This window comes from Rana temporaria, chromosome 1, assembly GCF_905171775.1.
Source record: "Rana temporaria chromosome 1, aRanTem1.1, whole genome shotgun sequence".
Classification (NCBI taxonomy): domain Eukaryota; kingdom Metazoa; phylum Chordata; class Amphibia; order Anura; family Ranidae; genus Rana; species Rana temporaria.
In genome coordinates this window covers 611,021,140-611,040,106 of record NC_053489.1, presented here as the reverse complement: position 1 = coordinate 611,040,106, position 18,967 = coordinate 611,021,140, and the positions used below count along the sequence as shown (strand labels likewise).

At 45.5% G+C, this 18,967-nt stretch overlaps 1 protein-coding gene across 5 annotated transcripts in view; it reads left to right on the top strand.

The window, feature by feature from the left end:
• Window positions 1–18,967, top strand: part of REEP1 (receptor accessory protein 1) — a 143,693-nt gene that overhangs the window by 48,312 nt on the left and 76,414 nt on the right. For all 5 annotated transcript variants that reach the window (XM_040335232.1, XM_040335231.1, XM_040335230.1 and 2 more), the window contains exon 2: window positions 12,848–12,920. In XM_040335232.1, the coding sequence (XP_040191166.1) occupies window positions 12,848–12,920 (73 nt within the window). The remainder of the gene's footprint in view (window positions 1–12,847; window positions 12,921–18,967) is intronic.

The window sequence follows — 18,967 nt, the reverse complement described above, 5'->3', positions numbered from 1 at the left end:
TTTAAACATACAGAGCTTTTCTTGTGCTATTCCCTCGCTCAATTAAATATGCAACACATAAGCTGAGTGTACATAAAATATACATTAGCGGCTGAAATTTGTGGGGGAGGGGATAAATTTAGCCTTGATGTGCAGCTTGTTGGTTTTTTCATTTGTTATTTCTGTCTGCATGTTACTTATCACAGCGGCTGGATGATGCTCTTTGTTCTCTGACTGTCTTCCAACGCCCCTCTTCCTTGGCTGACACATCAGGTCCTGAGATAGCTCTGTAGAGGAAATGCACAGCAGTTTTACAGGAAAGAATCTTATGTAATTGGGGAAAGCATGACATATCCCACATTTATCAATAAATCAATATTTGCTTAGAACAATATAGTTTTATTTTCATTTGAAGATTCTCAGTTTATTAGGAAAAAGGCCTGATGCGTTTATTGCAGTGGCTTTAGTGAAGTTTATTACTGCTGCTCCTGTTCTGTAGCTAATATATTTTTAGAGATGCTGATTTTGAGAAAGAGAAATGGAAGATTGAACAAACAGGATGTGGTTATCAATCATTGTTCTGTATCTGAATGTAGAACTAAGGCCCAGATTCTCGTATCTCGGCGTAAAACTATGCGGGCGTAACGTATCTCGTTTACGTTACGCCGCCCCAAGTTTTACGGGCAAGTGCTTGATTCACAAAGCACTTGCCTGTAAAGTTGCTGCGGCGTAGAGTAAATTCCCCGGCGCAAGCCCGCCTAATTCAAATGATCTGGGTAGGGGGCGTGGATCATTTAAATTAGGCGCGTTCCCGCGCCGAACGTACTGCGCATGCGCCGTCCCTAAAATTTCCCGACGTGCATTGCGCGAAATGACGTCGCAAGGACGTCATTGGTTTCAATGTGAACGTAAATGGTCCAGCCCCATTCACGGACGACTTACGCAAACTACGTAAATTTTTTAAATTTCGACGCGGGAACGACGGCCATACTTAACATTGGTTGCCCCTCATATAGCAGGGGCAACTTTACGCGTCGCAAATCTAACGTAAACGATTTATCTTCACTGCATCGACCACGCGTACGTTCGGGAATTTGCGTATTTTGCTAATTTGCATACTCGATCGGGAAAACGACGGAGGCGACACCTAGCGGCGGAAGAAAAAATTGCATTTAAGATCCGACAGCGTAAGAGCCTTACGCCTGTCGGATCTAATGGTTATCTATGCGTAACTGATTCTAAGAATCAGACGCATAGATACGACGGCCCAGATTAGGACTTACAACGGCGCACATGGCGTTGCGCCGTCGTAAGCCCTTTCAGAATCTGGGCCTAAATGTCCATCTTTGCTTGCTAAATCCACCTTGTGGCTGCCTATAGGGTTGCCACCTGTCCAGGATTACCCCGGACAGTTCGGGTTTTGAATCATGTGTCCGGGTTTCAGTCCACCCCGAAACCCAGACACAATATTTAAACAGGAATGTATCTCAGAACAGTGCCTGATAGGAGGGTAAGGGGGCACCATGCACGCCATATTACCATTCTCTTTGGATAGCCAAAATGTTTCCCAGGTATTTTACAATCCTATAGAGCAGGGATATGCAATTAGCGGACCTCCAGATGTTGCAGAACTACAAATCCCATGAGGCATAGCAAGACTCTGACAGCCACAAGCATAACACTCAGAGGCAGAAGCATGATGGGACTTGTAGTTTTGCAACAGCTGGAGGTCCACTAATTGCATATCCCTGCTATAGAGTATGCTAATAAAAAATGTGTTTGCTGTGCACCGCTAAAGTGTTCGGGTTTGGCTTAAAAAAAAAAGTGGCAACCCTAGCTGCCTACCAACTTGGCACTGCCCAACTTTGATGTCTATTACTGGGTGACACTGCTAGTTTCTGTATAATGTTTCTTTTATGGGTCCTCCATCTAACGCTGCTGAATGTTTGGACGCCGCTTTCCTGGGCTCCTTAGCCGACCTCCAAAACTTGGTTTACAGAGCACCCAAAGCATACGACACGGTTCTGGGACCGACGCGTGCCACCTGGAGAGTGCGGGGGGGCTGCCCATCGTTGTTTTTTACATCCGAATCAGTGATCACCTGCTCAACTTCTATGGGGCAATACTTTTCTCCCCCCAACTTCATACCATCCGGGTGACCACGTGTCCCGGATTGCCCGGGACAGTCCCGGATTTTGCAGGTCTCTCCCGGGTACCTTCATTCCAGGACAACACAGTGTCCCGGAATGAAACTGACAAAGCCACCCCACAGGCCAATCTGATGCCCCCAAAAAAGGCCGCCACATCACTGCTTTACTCACTGACAGTACTTGTCCTGGCCGGGAATGCCTGGAGGAGCACAATCCCACCCCCTGCTTGTGATTGGAGAAATCATAAATCCTGCCTCTTGTGTCCAATCACTGTGCTGTGATTCGTTACAGCACAAGCTGATTTTTGGGAAGAGGGGTGTCCCGGAATGGTAGTTTGGAAATGTGGTCACCCTATCCCTGATCCTCAATTGTGTGCAGCTTGCTGGGCTCAATTTCCTCACCGCTCCTCCAAGCTGACTCAATTGAGAAACTACTTGCACAGGGTGACATTGATAAACCCCTTTCCACACTATATGGGCGCTCCTCAATACTGACTCCCCTGAATCTAGAATTATTGCTCTCTCTAACGTTCGCGGAAATACTTCACATGTGTGGTACAAAGGTTACCATCCAAGGTTTTTCCGACGGAAAATCCAATCATATGTACGTGGCATTACAGATTCCTGCATCCACATACGCAAGGTGGATGTTGGAAACCAACCCCCCCCCTGGTGGGACATTGCCATACACTGATCAGCGCTGTAGCTAATTGGCTGCAAGCTGCTGATCTAAGGTTTTCAGGAGTGTCCGTTTGAGAGAAGCTGATAGTAAGATCAGCTTCTGTTGAACAGAGAGGGCTGCACACAGACTGAAATTCATCTGATTCCAATAAAACCTGCTGAATTTCAATCCGTGTGTTGGGTAGGCTTTACTTTATTCAAAATGAAAAACAAAACATCTTGCCTTTACTTGTACTTTAGGCTTGGTTCACACTGGTGTGGTGCCGGAAACCCTGCGATTTCTATATGGGTTCCCGCATTGCACCTGAATCACAGGCAGTTCACACTGACATCTGTGAACCGCTGCGGTTGTCAATGTAAAGTTAATGACACCCCCAAATCGGTTCGCAGATCGCACTGCGAACTGTGAAATTGAACACCCATGTGATCCGATTCCAGTGCGGAACAAAAAAAAGGGTCCTGCCCCATTTTGGTCTGAATGCGATGCAATTTTAGCCATACAGTTTGTATGGCTGAATTTGCATCGCACAGGCATCCCATGTGATCGACACAACAATGTGGTGTGAATCACATGCGATGTCTGGCATCAGACTTGTGTGAACCCAGCCTTAAGCCTTGTACACACGATCGGATTTTCATCGGACAAAGCGTAGGACTTTTGTCCGAAGGGCGCTGGCCGTGAACTTGTATTGCATACAAATGGCAAAGAATTGTCAGCCAACAAACATGAAACTATGTGTTTTTTCAGCTCTTTAGCACCACGCTTTGGGCAACTTCTGCTAATGTTGTGTTATGGTGAGCATTGCTTCTGAGCATGCGTGTTTGTACTTTGGAGTTTTGTCCCATGGACTTGTGTACACACGATTGGAAAATCCAACAACACTCATTTGTTTGCGGAAAATTTGAAAGCATGTTATCCCATATTTGTCCATTGAAAATTGACAACAATTCTCCGATGGAGCATACAAACGGTCGGATTTTCCACCAACAGCCTGTCATCACACAATTCCCGTTGAAAAATCGGATTGTGTGTACGAGGCTTTAATCTCCATTACATGTGGGATGATTGGATTAGTAGGTTACACCAGATGAATACTCATAGCACAGGAAAAGACAAGGACACAGCAAAATCAATAGGCATTTTTAATACTTGGTAAAAAATATTCTTAACCAAAGAAATAAGACCTAATGCAGCCACCATATTTAGGGCCCGATTCACACTCCGCATAGTAGGAACTCCAATTTGCCTTTGTTTGGGTGATTTTTACGCGATTCTGCGATGCTGAGGATTTCTAGGCAGAAAAATTGGAAGTACACTTGTTCTCGTTGTTGTTTTTAAGTATAACATAATGGAATGTTAAATCACCACACCATCATAATGCATAATACAAACTTTTCTTGCTAATTTATACCCCTGAAGAAGGAGACACCTGTACTCCGAAACGCGTTGGGTAGGTAGAAGAATATTAGACTGTACTACATTAAAGTGATGGTGACAATGTTGTAGATTTGTAAAGAATTCCTTGTTTTTACATGTTTTATATATAATGTTTTATAAATATTCTCTCAAAAAGCTTAAATATATTTCTAAATGATTGTGCCTTTAAAGTCCACCACAAGGGGATTTTTCTTTTCTCCTAAAAATATTGGACGTGGCACTAATGAATGCATGAAATTGCTGGCTTACAAATTCCGTCACTCATAGGGCAGCACATTCACTTCAATGGGCTGCCCTATGCGAGTTTGTCGCCCATAAGAAGCTTGTGCTCCTTTTTGGGCAACAAGCTTCATACGGTTTTTAAAGCCGCATTTTGCCACTATTGAAGTGCAATTGCAGCAAAATTGCACCACATTTGGGTTGCCATTTACAATAAATGGCACCCAAATGCGATTTGTACCTATTGCCCCATGATTTGGATTTGTGGGGCAAAATCATGCCGATTCCTCCCACGATTCCAAATCGCCAAGTGTGAATGAGGCCCAACGACTTGTAAACCGCATTTCACAGTATTGCAGTTTTGTGCCTTAGTTTAGTTATCATTTTGGCCTCACATATCTGGGTCTCCTGCTCTGTATGGTGGATTCACAATGTTGCTGCTATGGGTGTGTCTGCCACAAGAAAAATTATAATGATTAATTTATTAATCTTAATAATCTCATCATTGTGTCCGCTATAAATGGGCATACTGTAATTGAGCAAGAATTATCTCCTAGTGTCATGTCATGCTTCGCAGTGCAGAGCTTGTAACTCTGAGTGGTAGACCACCCACCCCTTTGTTTCCCGGATTGACTGCTCATCTGTCTACCACAGAGAGAAGACCTCTCCTGGGAGCGACGTTGGCTGGCAGATGCTCTCCATTTAGGCAACATGCAATTTTCAAAGAATTCATTTAGATGATAGAAACATTTGGCACAGTGCAGCAGAGAAAACTGTAGCAGGGGTTAATGGATATATCTGGTGACCATTCCCTAATAATAGTATTTTTGTAGCCAGGCTAGCACTCTATAATCAGTCTATGCACATAGGTCAGTTTCAGGGCTTTCCTGACCATTTATGTATTTTTATGTGTTTTCCTGCACCGCCGTACAGCCAGCTTACACACCAATATGAACTTTCAGTTTTCTGGCTATTTTGCTCGCTATCTATGTCTGTTTCACTCTCAGAAAGGAACACGCTTACACAACTTTCCAACCTTAGACAGACACTTCCTGTCTTTTATGGTCTACCCACCTGTGACATCTGCAAGGTGGAAATCCTGACCTAGAGTGGAACCCAACCTCGTTCCACCAGACTCCAGAGTCCAAATCACAGACTTCCTGCCTGATCAACACAGTGTTATCCTCTTGAGCTTTTTTTTTTTTTTTTGCTTTTTTTTATTGAGTAGTAACTCCACTTTTGATGAGATAAAAAAAAAAAATATCTGATTCCTACCTTTTGTTGCTCAGAAGAAGTAGCTATTTGTTTTACTATGTCCTTTGATGACTGAATCTGAATGAAAGGATCTGGTTCATTATAATCACCTGGTGTTCTCTCAGTGTTTTGATAAGAAAAGCACAAGGGCCTGCATCTCCTTGGAAAGTATTTATTAGAGATGCACAGATATATCGTCCGCCGAAGATTAGCAGCTGAAAATAGGGTTACAGAAAATTAAAGGTGACGATAATGGCATGCTGAGTCCCATAGACTTTAATGCAAAAACGCCCCCTTAGTGACATCAATGCGAAATCGCTTTCCATAGACTTCAATGCAAAATCTCCCCCTAGTGACTTTAATGCAAAAATCGCATCCTTTAGACTTCAATGCAAAAACAGCCCCCTAGTGACTTTAGTGCAAAATCACGTCCCATAGAGTTCAACGCAAATCACGTCCCAAAGACACCCCTTAGCGACGTCAGTGCAAAACCGGTCCCTCTTAAAGCGGAGGTTCACCCAAAAAATAAATGTTTTAACATTACAGTTAGCCGAGTTGTCATAATGACAATCGGCTGTTTTTTTGTTTTTTTTTATCCCCGTACATACTGTATTTTCACCGCCGCTTCCGGGTATGTCTTCTGCGGGACTGGGCGTTTCTAATTGATTGACAGGCTTCCGACCGTCGCATACTGCGCGTCACGAGTTGCCGAAAGAACCTGAACATCGGTGCGGTTCTATACGGCGCCTGAGCAACGACGTTCGGCTTCTTCTTCTTATTATTATTATTATACAGGATTTATATAGCGCCAACAGTTTGCGCAGCGCTTTACATCAGGGAAGACAGTACAGTCACAATACAATCAATACAGGAGGGATCAGAGGGCCCTGCTCGTTAGAGCTTACAATCTAGAAATATAGAACCGCACCGATGTTCAGGTTCTTTCGGCAACTCGTGACGCGCTGTATGCAACGGTCGGAAGCCTGTCAATCAGATAGGAACGCCCAGTCCCGCAGAAGACATACCCGGAATCGGCGGTAAAAATACGGTAAGTACGGGGATAAAATAAAAAAAAACAGCCGATTGTCATTATGGCAACTCGGCTAAATGTAATGTTAAAAATTGTTTTTTGGGGTGAACCCCCGCTTTAACCACTTGCCATCTGCCTCACGTAGATATACGTTGGCAGAATGGCATGGGCAGGCAAAGTAATGTACCTGTACATTGCTTTGAATCTGCCGCCTATCCGGCGCGCGTGCGCAAGCTCTGTGACCGTACCTGCAGACTCAATGTCCGCCAGTGTCCCGCGATCGTGTCACGGAGCGGCAGAACAGGGAGATGCCTGTGTAAACAAGGCATTTCCCTGTTCTGCCTAGTGACAGGACAGTGATCTACTGCTTCTTGTCATCGGGAGCAGTGATCAATGTCATGTCACTGGTAGCCCAGCCCCCTCACAGTTAGCATCACTCCCTAGGACACACTTAACCCCCTTCCTTGCCCCTTAGTGGTTAACCCCTTCCCTGCCAGTGTAATTTACACAGTAATCAGTTCATTTTTATACCACTGATCGCTGTATAAATGACAATGGTTCCAAAATAGTGTCGCAGTCACGATAAAAATCGCAGATTGCAGCCATTACTAGGAAAAAAATAATAATAATGCCATAAAAACAATCCCCTATTTTGTAGCCGCTATAACATTTGCGCAAACCAATCAATGTACGCTTATTATTATTGCGATTTTTTTTTAATTAAAAATATGTAGAAGAATACATATCGGCCTAAACTGAGGAAAAAAATCGTTTTTTTAATATATTTTTTCAAATACCACCAAAAGAAAGCTCTATTTGTGGGGAAAAAAGGATGTCAATTTTGTTTGGAAGCCACGTCGCACGACCGCGCAATTGTCAGTTAAAGCGACGCAGTGCCGAATTACAAAAAATGGCCTGGTCATTGGGCCAAATCGTCCGGGGGTGAAGTGGTTAACTTTAATGAATAGTTACATCCCATTGACTTCAATGCAGAAGCGCCCCTTAGTGAATTCAATGTAAAAACGGCAACCACATTAATTAAATAAAAAATTAGCATTTTTCTGATTAAATAATTAAATAAAAAGGTGCCAATTATGGCATGCTGCGTCCCATGAACTTCAATGCAAACTCACATCCCATAGACTTCAATGCAAAATAGCTTCTTAGGCCCCGTACACACGACCGAACATGTCAGATGAAACTGGTCCGTGGACCAGGCCCCTTTTTGCGATTTGGCACTGCGTCGCTTTAACTGACAATTGCGCGGTCGTGCGATGTGGCTCTTTAATAAAATTGGCGTCCTTTTTTCCCCACAAATAGAGCTTTCTTTTGGTGGTATTTGATCACCTCTGCGGTTTTTATTTTTTGCGCTATAAACAAAAATAGAGCGTAAATTTTGAAAAAAAATGCAATATTTTTTACTTTTTGCTATAATAAATATCCCCCAAAAACATATAAAACATTTATTTTTTCCTCAGTTTAGGCCGATACGTATTCTTCTACCTATTTTTGGTAAAAAAAATCACAATAAGCGTTTATCGATTGGTTTGCGAAAAATTTATAGCGTTTGCAAAATAGGGGATAGTTTTATTGCATTTTTATTAATTTTTACTACTAATGGCGGCGATCAGCGATTTTTTTTGTGACTGCGACATTATGGCGGACACTTCGGACATTTTTGACACATTTTTGGGACCATTGTAATTTTCACAGCATAAAATGCATTTAAATTGCATTGTTTATTGTGAAAATGACAGTTGCAGTTTGGGAGTTAACCACAGGGGGCGCTGATGGGGTTATGTGTGACCTGAAGTGTGTTTACAACTGTAGGGGGGTGTGGCTGTAGGTGTGACGTCATCGATTGTGTCCCCCTATAAAAGGGATGACACGATCAATGCTGCCGCCACAGTGAAGAACGGGGAAGCCGTGTTTACACACGGCTCTCCCCGTTCTTCAGCTCCGGGACCGTTCGCGGGACTCTAGCGGCGGGACTCTAGCGGCGATCGGGTCCGCGAGTCCCGAAGGCGCGGTCACGGAGCTTCGGACCGGGTCACGGGAGCGCGCCCGCGACCCACCGCTGGGCTTTATACAATCACGTACAGGTACGTGATTGTGCCCAGCGGTGCCATTCTGCCGACGTATATCGGCGTTAGGCGGTCCTTAAGTGGTTAAAAAGAGAAAGTATTCAAAAATGCAGATCTTGACGTTTTGAAAACTTTCAAGTGGAGGGGTTTGGGGTCCCTCTATAAAGAGTACCTGTCACTGCCTATTACAATCACAAGGGATGTTTACATTCCTTGTGACAGCAACAACAGTTATAAAAAAAAAAAAATGTTTTAATATACAGAAAATCAGCAGATAATATCAGTTATCGGCCTGACAGGTTGCCAAAATATAGGTATCGTATTCGCACCGAAAAAACGATATTGGTCGATTCCTACTGTAGATATATGTCCCCAATTTCATGAATAGGGTTTACATCCACTTTAATGCATAGAATGCATTATGTTGAAAAATCTTGAGGCTTTACAATCACTTTAACAAGATAAATAGCTTTATATGTATATATCTTTTATCATTTAATTCCAAGTATCTGTGAAAAAAGATAGATATTCCAATCTTTCTAATGCCACAGGGGCCCATCCACTTGGTATTGGTGATATATCACATCAAAGAAAATGGAAAGACACATGTACAGTAGGTTCTCTTGTTTTTTTTTTTGAGAGCAACAAACATGTTCTCCTGTTTCCGAGGGGTACCACCTACATTGTACAGTAATACCTTGGATTACAAGCATAATTTGTTCCAGAAGCATACTTGTAATCCAAAGCACTCGTATATCAAAACAAGTTTCCCCATAAGAAATAATGATGATTCGTTCCACAACCACTGCTAGTGTATGCAGTACTGTATGTGGCCAGAGGTGCGGGGGCGCTGGTGACACTCTGAGACACTCAGGAACTGTTCATGCCGCGTACACACGGTCGTTTTTTGCGATTAAAAACGTCATTTTAAATGATCGTGTGTGGGCAAAACATTGTTTTTTGTCTTCTGAAAAAGAAAAAAAAAAATTCGAACATGCTTCAATTTTTTATGTCGTTTTTCAAAACGTCGTTTTTTGTGTCATAAAAAATTATCGTGTGTGGGATAAAACGACGTTTAAAACAACGTTTTTAAACCCGCGCATGCTCAGAGGCAAGTTATGACGCGAGCTTGTATGGAACCGAGTGCCGTCGTACGTAGAGCATTTTGAAAAAACGATGGTGTGTAGGCAACGTCGTTTTTTAAAATGAAGTTTGAAAAACATTGTTTTTTTTCATGAGAAAAAACTCTGTTTTTTTACAAGACAAAAAACGACCGTGTGTACGCGGCATTCACACTTTTGGGTGCTTCAATGCACGTTATGCCTACCCTACCTAGCTGACATTGTCCCCGAGTGTCTGAGCATCTCCGACTTCTTCAGGAAGCCTCCAGCACCCCCAGACGTTTGGCCACATACGATAATATATACACCAGTGGCTTGAGTCCTGCTCGTCTTGCAAGACAGCGCTCCTGTAATTCACATGTTACAGGAGAATGTTTTAAAACAAAATAATTTCAATCTTGATTATCTACCCAAGTAGAAGGACTTTAACCTCTTGTCACATGATTTTATTCTGCACATTCTCAGAGTACACTTTAGCTAATTAGATGTACAAAGTGAAGGCCAGGGTAAAAGATTTGGACACTCCACATGTAGGACTCTAATGACTTGGCTGAAATCCCAAACTGTAATTTCTCCTTGGTAACATTGCTAAAAGATCCAACTAAAGTAGAAGAGGAAGCAGAGACAGACTTTAAAATGTAACTTTTCCAGGGAAAAGCCCTGGGCTGTGTTTGCTGAACCCCTTCTCATAAATATTCTATTAACCCCCGGAAGATTTGGCTGCTCAATGACCAGGCTATTTTTTTGCGATACGGCACTGCATCGATTTAACTGACAATTGCATGGTCGTGCGACGTTGTATCCAAACAAAGTTGACATTTTTATTATTATTTTTTTTACTAGTAATGGCGGCGGTCCAATTTTTATCGGGACTGCGACATTATGGAAGATACATCGGGCACCCTTGACACCATTTTGGGACCATTGGCATTTATACAGCGATCAGTGCTATAAATATGTTACAGGGTTAAATGTGTTCCTTAGGCCCCTTTCACATGTCCGTTCCGCTCATCCCTTATTACAAGTCCGTTAACGGACTTGTAATACATCCCTATGGGATTGCGTCCGTTAGCGGATGGAGCATCCGCTAGCGTCCGCGTCCGTCGGGATCCGCTTTTCCGAACGGAAGAAACCCTATTTTTCTTCCGTTCGGCGGAGCGGAACTGATGCAGACGGACAGACGGTACGTCTGCATCAGGTTCCCCATAGGGGACAGCGGAGCAGAGACAGGGCGGTCCCTGCACTGTGTGCGGGGACCGCCCTATCCGCCGACAGCTGAGCGGGGATCCCCGCTGAGCCGACGGAGACACACGGAGCGGACCCGGAAACGGTCCGCTCCGTGTGAAAGAGCCCTCAGTGTGTGTTCTAACTGTATGGGGGATGAAAGTGACTGGAGGAATTGACAGATCGTGGTTCCCAGCTTGTAGGAACTCACAATCTGCCTTTCCTCTCCTCACAGAACAGGGATGTGTGTGTTTACACACACGTGTCCCTGTTCTGCCTCTCGTGCCCGCGATCGCTGGCTACGCACATGTGAACCCCCGCAGTGCGGAGAGCACACGTCTGGTATCCCGCTTAAAGGGGCCTATGTACAGCTAGAACAGTTCGCGGGATCGTGCCGACCTGCCGCAGTATGACGGCAGCTGGTCGGCAAGTGGTTAAAGGTGACTTCAATATTGGTCACTGAAATAAATTATTTAAAATAAATATTACCTGGGTGGTTGTGGATTCCCTCTATTTTTTTCATATACATATTAACTTGTTTTTTCCTATAGTTAGCTAGTCTATTAAAACTCTGATAATGTTACTGTTGATAGTACTGTATCACATAGCAATTTGTTCTATTATGGTACAATGATATAAGTTTAGCTATTGTGACAGGAAGTCAGGTAAATCTGTGGGTGTTGTCACAGACGGGACATACATTTCTGCCTCGTTTAGACAATACACCAATTGTTATTAGGCGTCGGCTGCAAAAGTAGCCAGAAAAGGTCTAAGGGCGTTGGAAAACATCAGCTGTTCAGAATGAGGCAATTAAGGCCTATATAAGTAATCCAGAGGATTATCACTGATTTTCTGCATCCTGAGGCTTTTTGAGTGAAGGAGAGCAGTGTACTGAAAGTCTTCTGAGGAGGTGAGAAGGTGATTGATTTTTCTGTGTGATAAAAATCAAAAGACTATTGTTTTTCTGCTGTATGACCAGCAGTGTCTGCCCAGCACTAGGCTGTGCCAGACTCCATAGATAGGTTCCTGCGTGGTGAAGATAGATGCCCCAAGTGGCCAGGGTTTATTTTATGTTTGATTGTGTTTATGCTGTTTGGATGCTTGCACTTGTTTCCAGCAAGATGGAAGAATAAACCAAAATCTTTGTTTTCAACCATCTTCGACTGCCTGTCTGTATAAATTCAGTGTGTAGTGAACCCATCCAAGGGGTCATACACCCCGCTACCGGATTTTCTTCCGTCCGAAAAATCGGATCATTGCGGAGGAGGGTGATTACGGGTGTCAGCGGATGGTCATCCGCTGACACCCGCAATCACATAGGGACCAATGTATGTCCCGTTTTCATCCGTAACGGATGGATGAAAATGCGGACATACGGTCCGCACGTCTGAAAGGGGCCTAAGTCACCTGGTTGTATCAACCAGAAAGAAAACTCCAGAAATATGATAATAAACCATGTTGCCTCCCATCAGTCACACTTTCATCATTCTGAACTGTGGGCCTCTTTTTAAAATAAGGATAAAAGACAACAGTTACCGATTGCTGCCAGTCTGACCATTACTTTCATTGCCTAACCTATACCAGAATAGTGGTATTGTATTGTTATAACAATCCTACTACAATTACTGCATGAATATTTTGTGCTCATATTTTCTTTCTCTTTTGCAGGCTGATCTTTGGCACTCTTTATCCTGCCTATTATTCCTACAAGGCTGTTAAGTCCAAAGACATAAAAGAATATGTAAGTGTTCATTTTATTCATCAAATTTCACATTATTCTGTGTTTGGCATTAGGGTTGCCTCTGTAATGACAAGCAGATAATTACAGGATCCATTTGTACATGAATCATGTTCTTCTGTAATGGGCTTATTCCATAACAGTAAGTGCAGTAGTAACACATGGCAGCTATTCAGCGGTCATATTCTTTGATCTAATGCTTGCCATACACTATACGGAAAATCGTCCGAAATTCGGTCATTTGACCAGTTCGTTCATTTTTTGACCAGTTAATGGGCACAAAATCGATAATTGAGACTTTTTTGAGCCGAAAAAACTAAGGATAAGTTTGGAAATTTTCTGCCAAACAAACAATAAATTAACCACTTGTCGTCTGCCTCACATACATATACGTCGGCAGAATTGCACAGGTAGGCAAAGCAACGTACAAGTACATTGCTTTGACACTAGTAGGGCACTATTCCTCCTTATGATATCAATGATAGGGCACTATTCCTCTAACGGTTCCAGTAGTTCTCAACCATCTAGTGCCGTGACCCCTTGATAAAATTTCCCAAGTTGTGGGAACCCCTAACAGTAAAATTATTTTCGTAGTGTGGGTTGTCAGCACCCAGGGCAAGACAAGTAATTTGTGCCCCTAACCCACGGACATTTAGCGCTCCCTGAGTCCCTTCCACATGTACAGTATTAAAACCCCTTCTGGTGCATTTTAAGGTGTGCCACTCTCTTTTTGTTCTCTTTTCTTTCCCTTTAATCTCTCGCTGTCCTAATTTTTTATTTTTTTCCCCCCAATTCCTCTCTCTAGCCATCTTTTTTGTTTTTTTATTCTTTCTGTACTTTTTATTTGTTCCACCCTCTCTTTTACTCTCCCTTCCAGTGGCGGAACTACCGCCATAGCGACCCACGCGGGCGCTATGGGGCCCGCAGCCGAGTGGGGCCCGGCAGTGTTGCCAACAGGAAGCCTGCAGGACTCGGCAAAGATCGTACAAACTCGGCTGGGCGGCTCATGCGCAGTAGCGAAATGTCGCCATCTGGCGCCATTTTTGAATGGGCAGTGGCGCGTCTCGGCAGTATATCAGTGGAGCGGGCTTTGGAGTCGGGCAAGGCGGTGCAAACTATTCCTGCCCTATGACTGCGGATGAATTCCCCTCCCAGCACCTTCTGCAGCCTGCCCAGTGAGTATGGGATTGCCCGGCCGTGCCGCCCTCCTGCTGTGTGCCTGGATGGGAGCTCCGGTGGATGGATCACATCCCGGCGCCTGCTGCAGCCTGACCGACCCCCCCATAAAGAAAGTGAGTCCCCGGCCGTGCCGCCCCCCTGTGTGCCTGGATAGGAGGAGCGGCGGGGACAGCTGCACATGGAGGAATTGATCTTTCCATATTCCTCCTGCAGCCGCTGAATGACCGCTTCTTCTGCGGGCGTTCATTGGCTGCAGGAGGAATATGGAAAGATCAATTCCTCCATGTGCAGCTGTCCCCGCCGCTCCTCCTATCCAGGCACATAGGGGGGCGGCACGGCCGGGGACTCACTTTCTTTATGGGGGGGTCGGTCAGGCTGCAGCAGGCGCCGGGATGTGATCCATCCACCGGAGCTCCTCCTATCCAACTTTTTACTGCCAACGTGCTCCCTAGTTCCTCCCAGTTCTCCCTGCATACCTCCTCTGCTCCCTGGCTCCTCCCCAGTGCTTTCTGGCCCCCGTGCTCCCTGGCTCCCCCACTGTGCTGCCCTGTCCCCCCCCCCTGTGCTCTCCCCCCCCCCCACAGTACTTTCTGTGCTCCCCCATGCTACCCCCACTGTGCTGTCCAGTCCCCCCCCCCCACTGCTCCTTCGCTCCCCCGCAGTGCTCTCTGGTCCCCTCTGTGCTCCCTGGCTCTCCCCCCTCACTGTGCTGTCCAGTCGTCGTCCCCCCCCCCCCAATAGCTCTTCACCTCCCCTCCAGTGCTCTGTGCTCCCTTGTTCCCCCACACTGATATCCCCACCACAGTGATTTCTGGTCCTCCCTGTCTCCCCCCCCCCCCCCTACTCCCTCCCAGTGCTCTCCAACCCCCTGCTCCCTGGATCCCCCAACATTGCTCTCCAGCCCCCTAGAGCTCTCTGCTCCCCACGTACTCCCTACAGGAGGGGCTGCAGACATGGACGGGGCTAGAGATCCCTCTCTCCCCTCCTCCTCTTGTTCCTGAGCCAGGAAGAGTGGGCTGCTGGGGACCAAGCCTGCCTTGAGACTGTAACTTTAATGGAGGTCATCTGTGTTGCACTGCTGAAGTGCTGTCAGAGTCAGTAATTTTCATATGTGCCCATATCTTGTCTTCCCCGAGCCGTAAAGGGGTAGCAGTCTGTTTTCTGGGCACTGCAGTCTGAGGCTCTTTTGCTGTTGGGGGCAAAGGCTGCATCTCTCTGTGGGGGGGGGCAGAGGCTGCGTCTCTCTGTGGGGGGGGGGGCAGAGGCTGCGTCTCTCTGTGGGGGGGGGGCAGAGGCTGCGTCTCTCTGTGGGGGGGGGCAGAGGCTGCGTCTCTCTGTGGGGGGGCAGAGGCTGCGTCTCTCTGTGGGGGGGGGGCAGAGGCTGCGTCTCTCTGTGGGGGGGGGGCAGAGGCTGCGTCTCTCTGTGGGGGGGGGGGGCAGAGGCTGCGTCTCTCTGTGGGGGGGGCAGAGGCTGCGTCTCTCTGTGGGGGGGCAGAGGCTGCGTCTATCTGTGGGGGGGGGGCAAAATCAGTCTCTCTCTCTCTTATAATAACCTGCCTTGCTATATATATATATATATATATATATATATATATATATATATATAAAATTAGTAATGTCTTGTTCAATGGCATTAGTTCATTTTTTTTGGAGGGGGGGGGGGGCCCATACAACATTTTGCTATGGGGCCCTGTGATTTCTAGTTACGCCCCTGCTCCCTTCCATGTATTCTCCATTGTTTTCCTTCTCTTTTCCTTCTCCCCCCCCCCTCCTGAATGGGATGAGAGGCAGTGCTGGCAGGGAGTTGCAATGAGTGGCAGTGCAGGCAGGGAGTTGTGATGAGTGGCAGTGCAGGCAGGGAGTTGCGATGAGTGGCAGTGCAGGCAGGGAGTTGTGATGAGTGGCAGTGCAGGCAGGGAGTTGTGATGAGTGGCAGTGCAGGCAGGGAGTTGTGATGAGTGGCAGTGCAGGCAGGGAGTTGTGATGAGTGGCAGTGCAGGCAGGGAGTTGTGATGAGTGGCTGTGCAGGCAGGGAGTTGTGATGAGTGGCTGTGCAGGCAGGGAGTTGTGATGAGTGGCAGTGCAGGCAGGGAGTTGTGATGAGTGGCAGTGAAGGCAGGGGAGTTGTGATGAGTGGCAGTGCTGGCAGGGAGTTGGGATCAGTGGCAGTGCTGGTGGGGGGTGGGATCAGTGGCAGTGCTGGGGGGAGTTGGAAAGAGTGGCAGTGCTGGGGGGGGGGGAGTTCTGATCGGTCAACTCAGGTGTTCTTGATCAAGGTCATCTTCTGATCTGAGAATTGTAGTGGGGACTTATAATGGCAACTATAACCACAGGTAGTGTTACTCACTGTGTCTCTGGTTTTGTGGTGTCTCGTAGCAGTGACACCTATGCGAGAAATCAGGAGATAGGGTCTCCTCCAGCCTTTCCCACTTCACATTCCTCACCAGTCAGCTGATCTCTAGTCCCTGCCCCCAAGTCATCCTGTGAACTGAATGGGCGGCTGCGGGCTTCAGGAACAGCCCTGCTGGGTGGCTACCAAAAGGCTGGGAGAGCAGCACAGAATTCAGGAACAGCCCAGGATTTGGTGACCCCTGGCAAATCATCATTCGACCCACGAGGGGGTCCCGACCCCCAGGTTGAGAACCACTGCTCTAACCTAATACCAAATGTGGTGATGTTTACTCCTACTGATGGCAGAAAAATTTCCACTCACGCTGGCCATGATCTGGCCCTCCTGAAGTCTGAAGGACAGTAAACCGGCCCTTTGTTTAGAAAAGTTTGAAGACCCCTGCTCTAGACTATCAACTACACAGTCTCCAGTGCTCATGCACTAACCGCTGAACCTTCCTCAGCTCTGACTGTTCCTCCTGCAGCTCCCTGCTGCTACATCCTTACAGGCTCGACCTTTTACCGTCCCATATGGAGAGTATGGAGCAACGTTCTCCTAATATCTCCCTTGCACTAGACTGACCTCTTCAGGAGGGTAGGAGCCACTAACCTCTACTCCCAGCTCTAACATAAACCTAGTGCACACTTGGCTCATTAGTGTGCCTGTTTTCTGCAAAACATGGGCCTAAACTGCCAAATAAACCACGGCATGGGCTTGCCTTTCTACAAAGCCTTTGGACATTTCATGGTCCACCAGATTATTATATTATCGCTGAAAGAAATGCAATATGTTTTTACAACTGTATGTAGTATTGTATGTTACCTTATGAAATTAAAGTGACTCCTTGGTTCATGACGTGTATATGTGTGCAGTGTGAGAGATAAGGGACAGTGTGGCTCACAGTTGTATGTTGGTTACTGATAATGTTGCTGTTTAATCTTTCCTTGGTTGCTGGTGGTGTCGTACCACACTTTATAGCCACACAACAATGTTAGATTACTCTGAAGCATATTACAGGACTTCTGATACGTGAAACTGTTAAATTTGTTTGTATGAAGCCTAGTACACACGATCGGATTTTCCGATGGGACTTGTGTGATGGCAGGCTGTTGTCGGATAATCCGAACGTTTGTATGCTCCATCGGACAATTGTTGTCGGATTTTCCACCAACAAATGTGGGATAGCATGCGTTAAAAATTAAAAAAAATGTGTGTTGTCGGATTATCTGATCGTGTGTACAGAAGTCCTTCGGACAAAACTCCAAAGTACAAACACGCATGCTCAGAAGCAATGCTAACCATAACACAACATTAGCAGAAGTTGCCCAAAGAGTGGCGCTAAAGAGCTGAAAAACCACGTAGTTTTGTGTTTGTTGACCAACAATTCTTTGCCGTTTGTATTCAATACAAGTTCACGGCCAACGCCCTTCGGACAAAATTCCGAGGCTGTGCCTGTGGAAAATCCGATCGTGTGTACGAGACTTTAGTCTTTGCCACATACCACACAACTTTCTGTAATAATTACCTTTTTACTACTAACATTTTAACTGCTTGCCGACCAACGCACGAAAATATACGTCGACAGCATGGCATGGACAGGCAGAAGGACATATATATATACATTCCCTTTAAGAAGCGCCACGAGTTCCGTGACTCTGATCGTGGGTCCTGTGGACTCGATGTCCGCGGGCATACCCGCGATCATGTCACAGTGAGGAAGAAGGGGGAAATGCTGATGTAAACAAGCATTTCCCCAGTCTTCCTAGTGGCAGGACAGTGAGTGACAACAGCTTCCTGTAATCAGAAGCTGTGATCACTGTCGTGTCACACATAGCCCACCCCCCCTACAGTTAGAACACATCCCTAGGCATACTTAACCCCTTCAGCGCCACCTAGTGGTTAACCCCTTCACTGCCAGTGTCATTTTCACAGTAATCAGTGCATTTTTATAGCACTGATCGCTGTAAAAATTACAATGGTCCCAAAAATGTATCAAAAGTGTCCGATGTGTCCGCCATAAAGTCGCAGTCATGATAAAAATCGCAGATCGCCACCATTACTAGTATAAAAAAAAAAGAATAATAAAAATGCCATAAAACTATCCCCTATTTTGTAGACGCTATAACTTTTGCGCAAACCAATCAATATACGCTTATTGCGTTTTTTTTTTTTTTTTTTTAACCAAAAATATGTAGAAGAATATGTATCGGCCTAAACTGAGGAAAAAAATTTTTTTTATATATTTTTGGGGAATAATTATTATAGCAAACAGTAAAAGATATTGAATTTTTTTTCAAAATTGTCACTCTATTTTTGTTTATAGCGCAAAAAATAAAAACCGCAGAGGTGATCAAATACCACCAAAGAAAGCTCTTTTTGTGAGGAAAAAAAGGACATCAATTTTGTTCGGTAGCCACGTTGCGCGACGGCGCAATTGTCAGTTGAAACGACGCAGTACCGAATCGCAGTGGCCTGGTCTTTG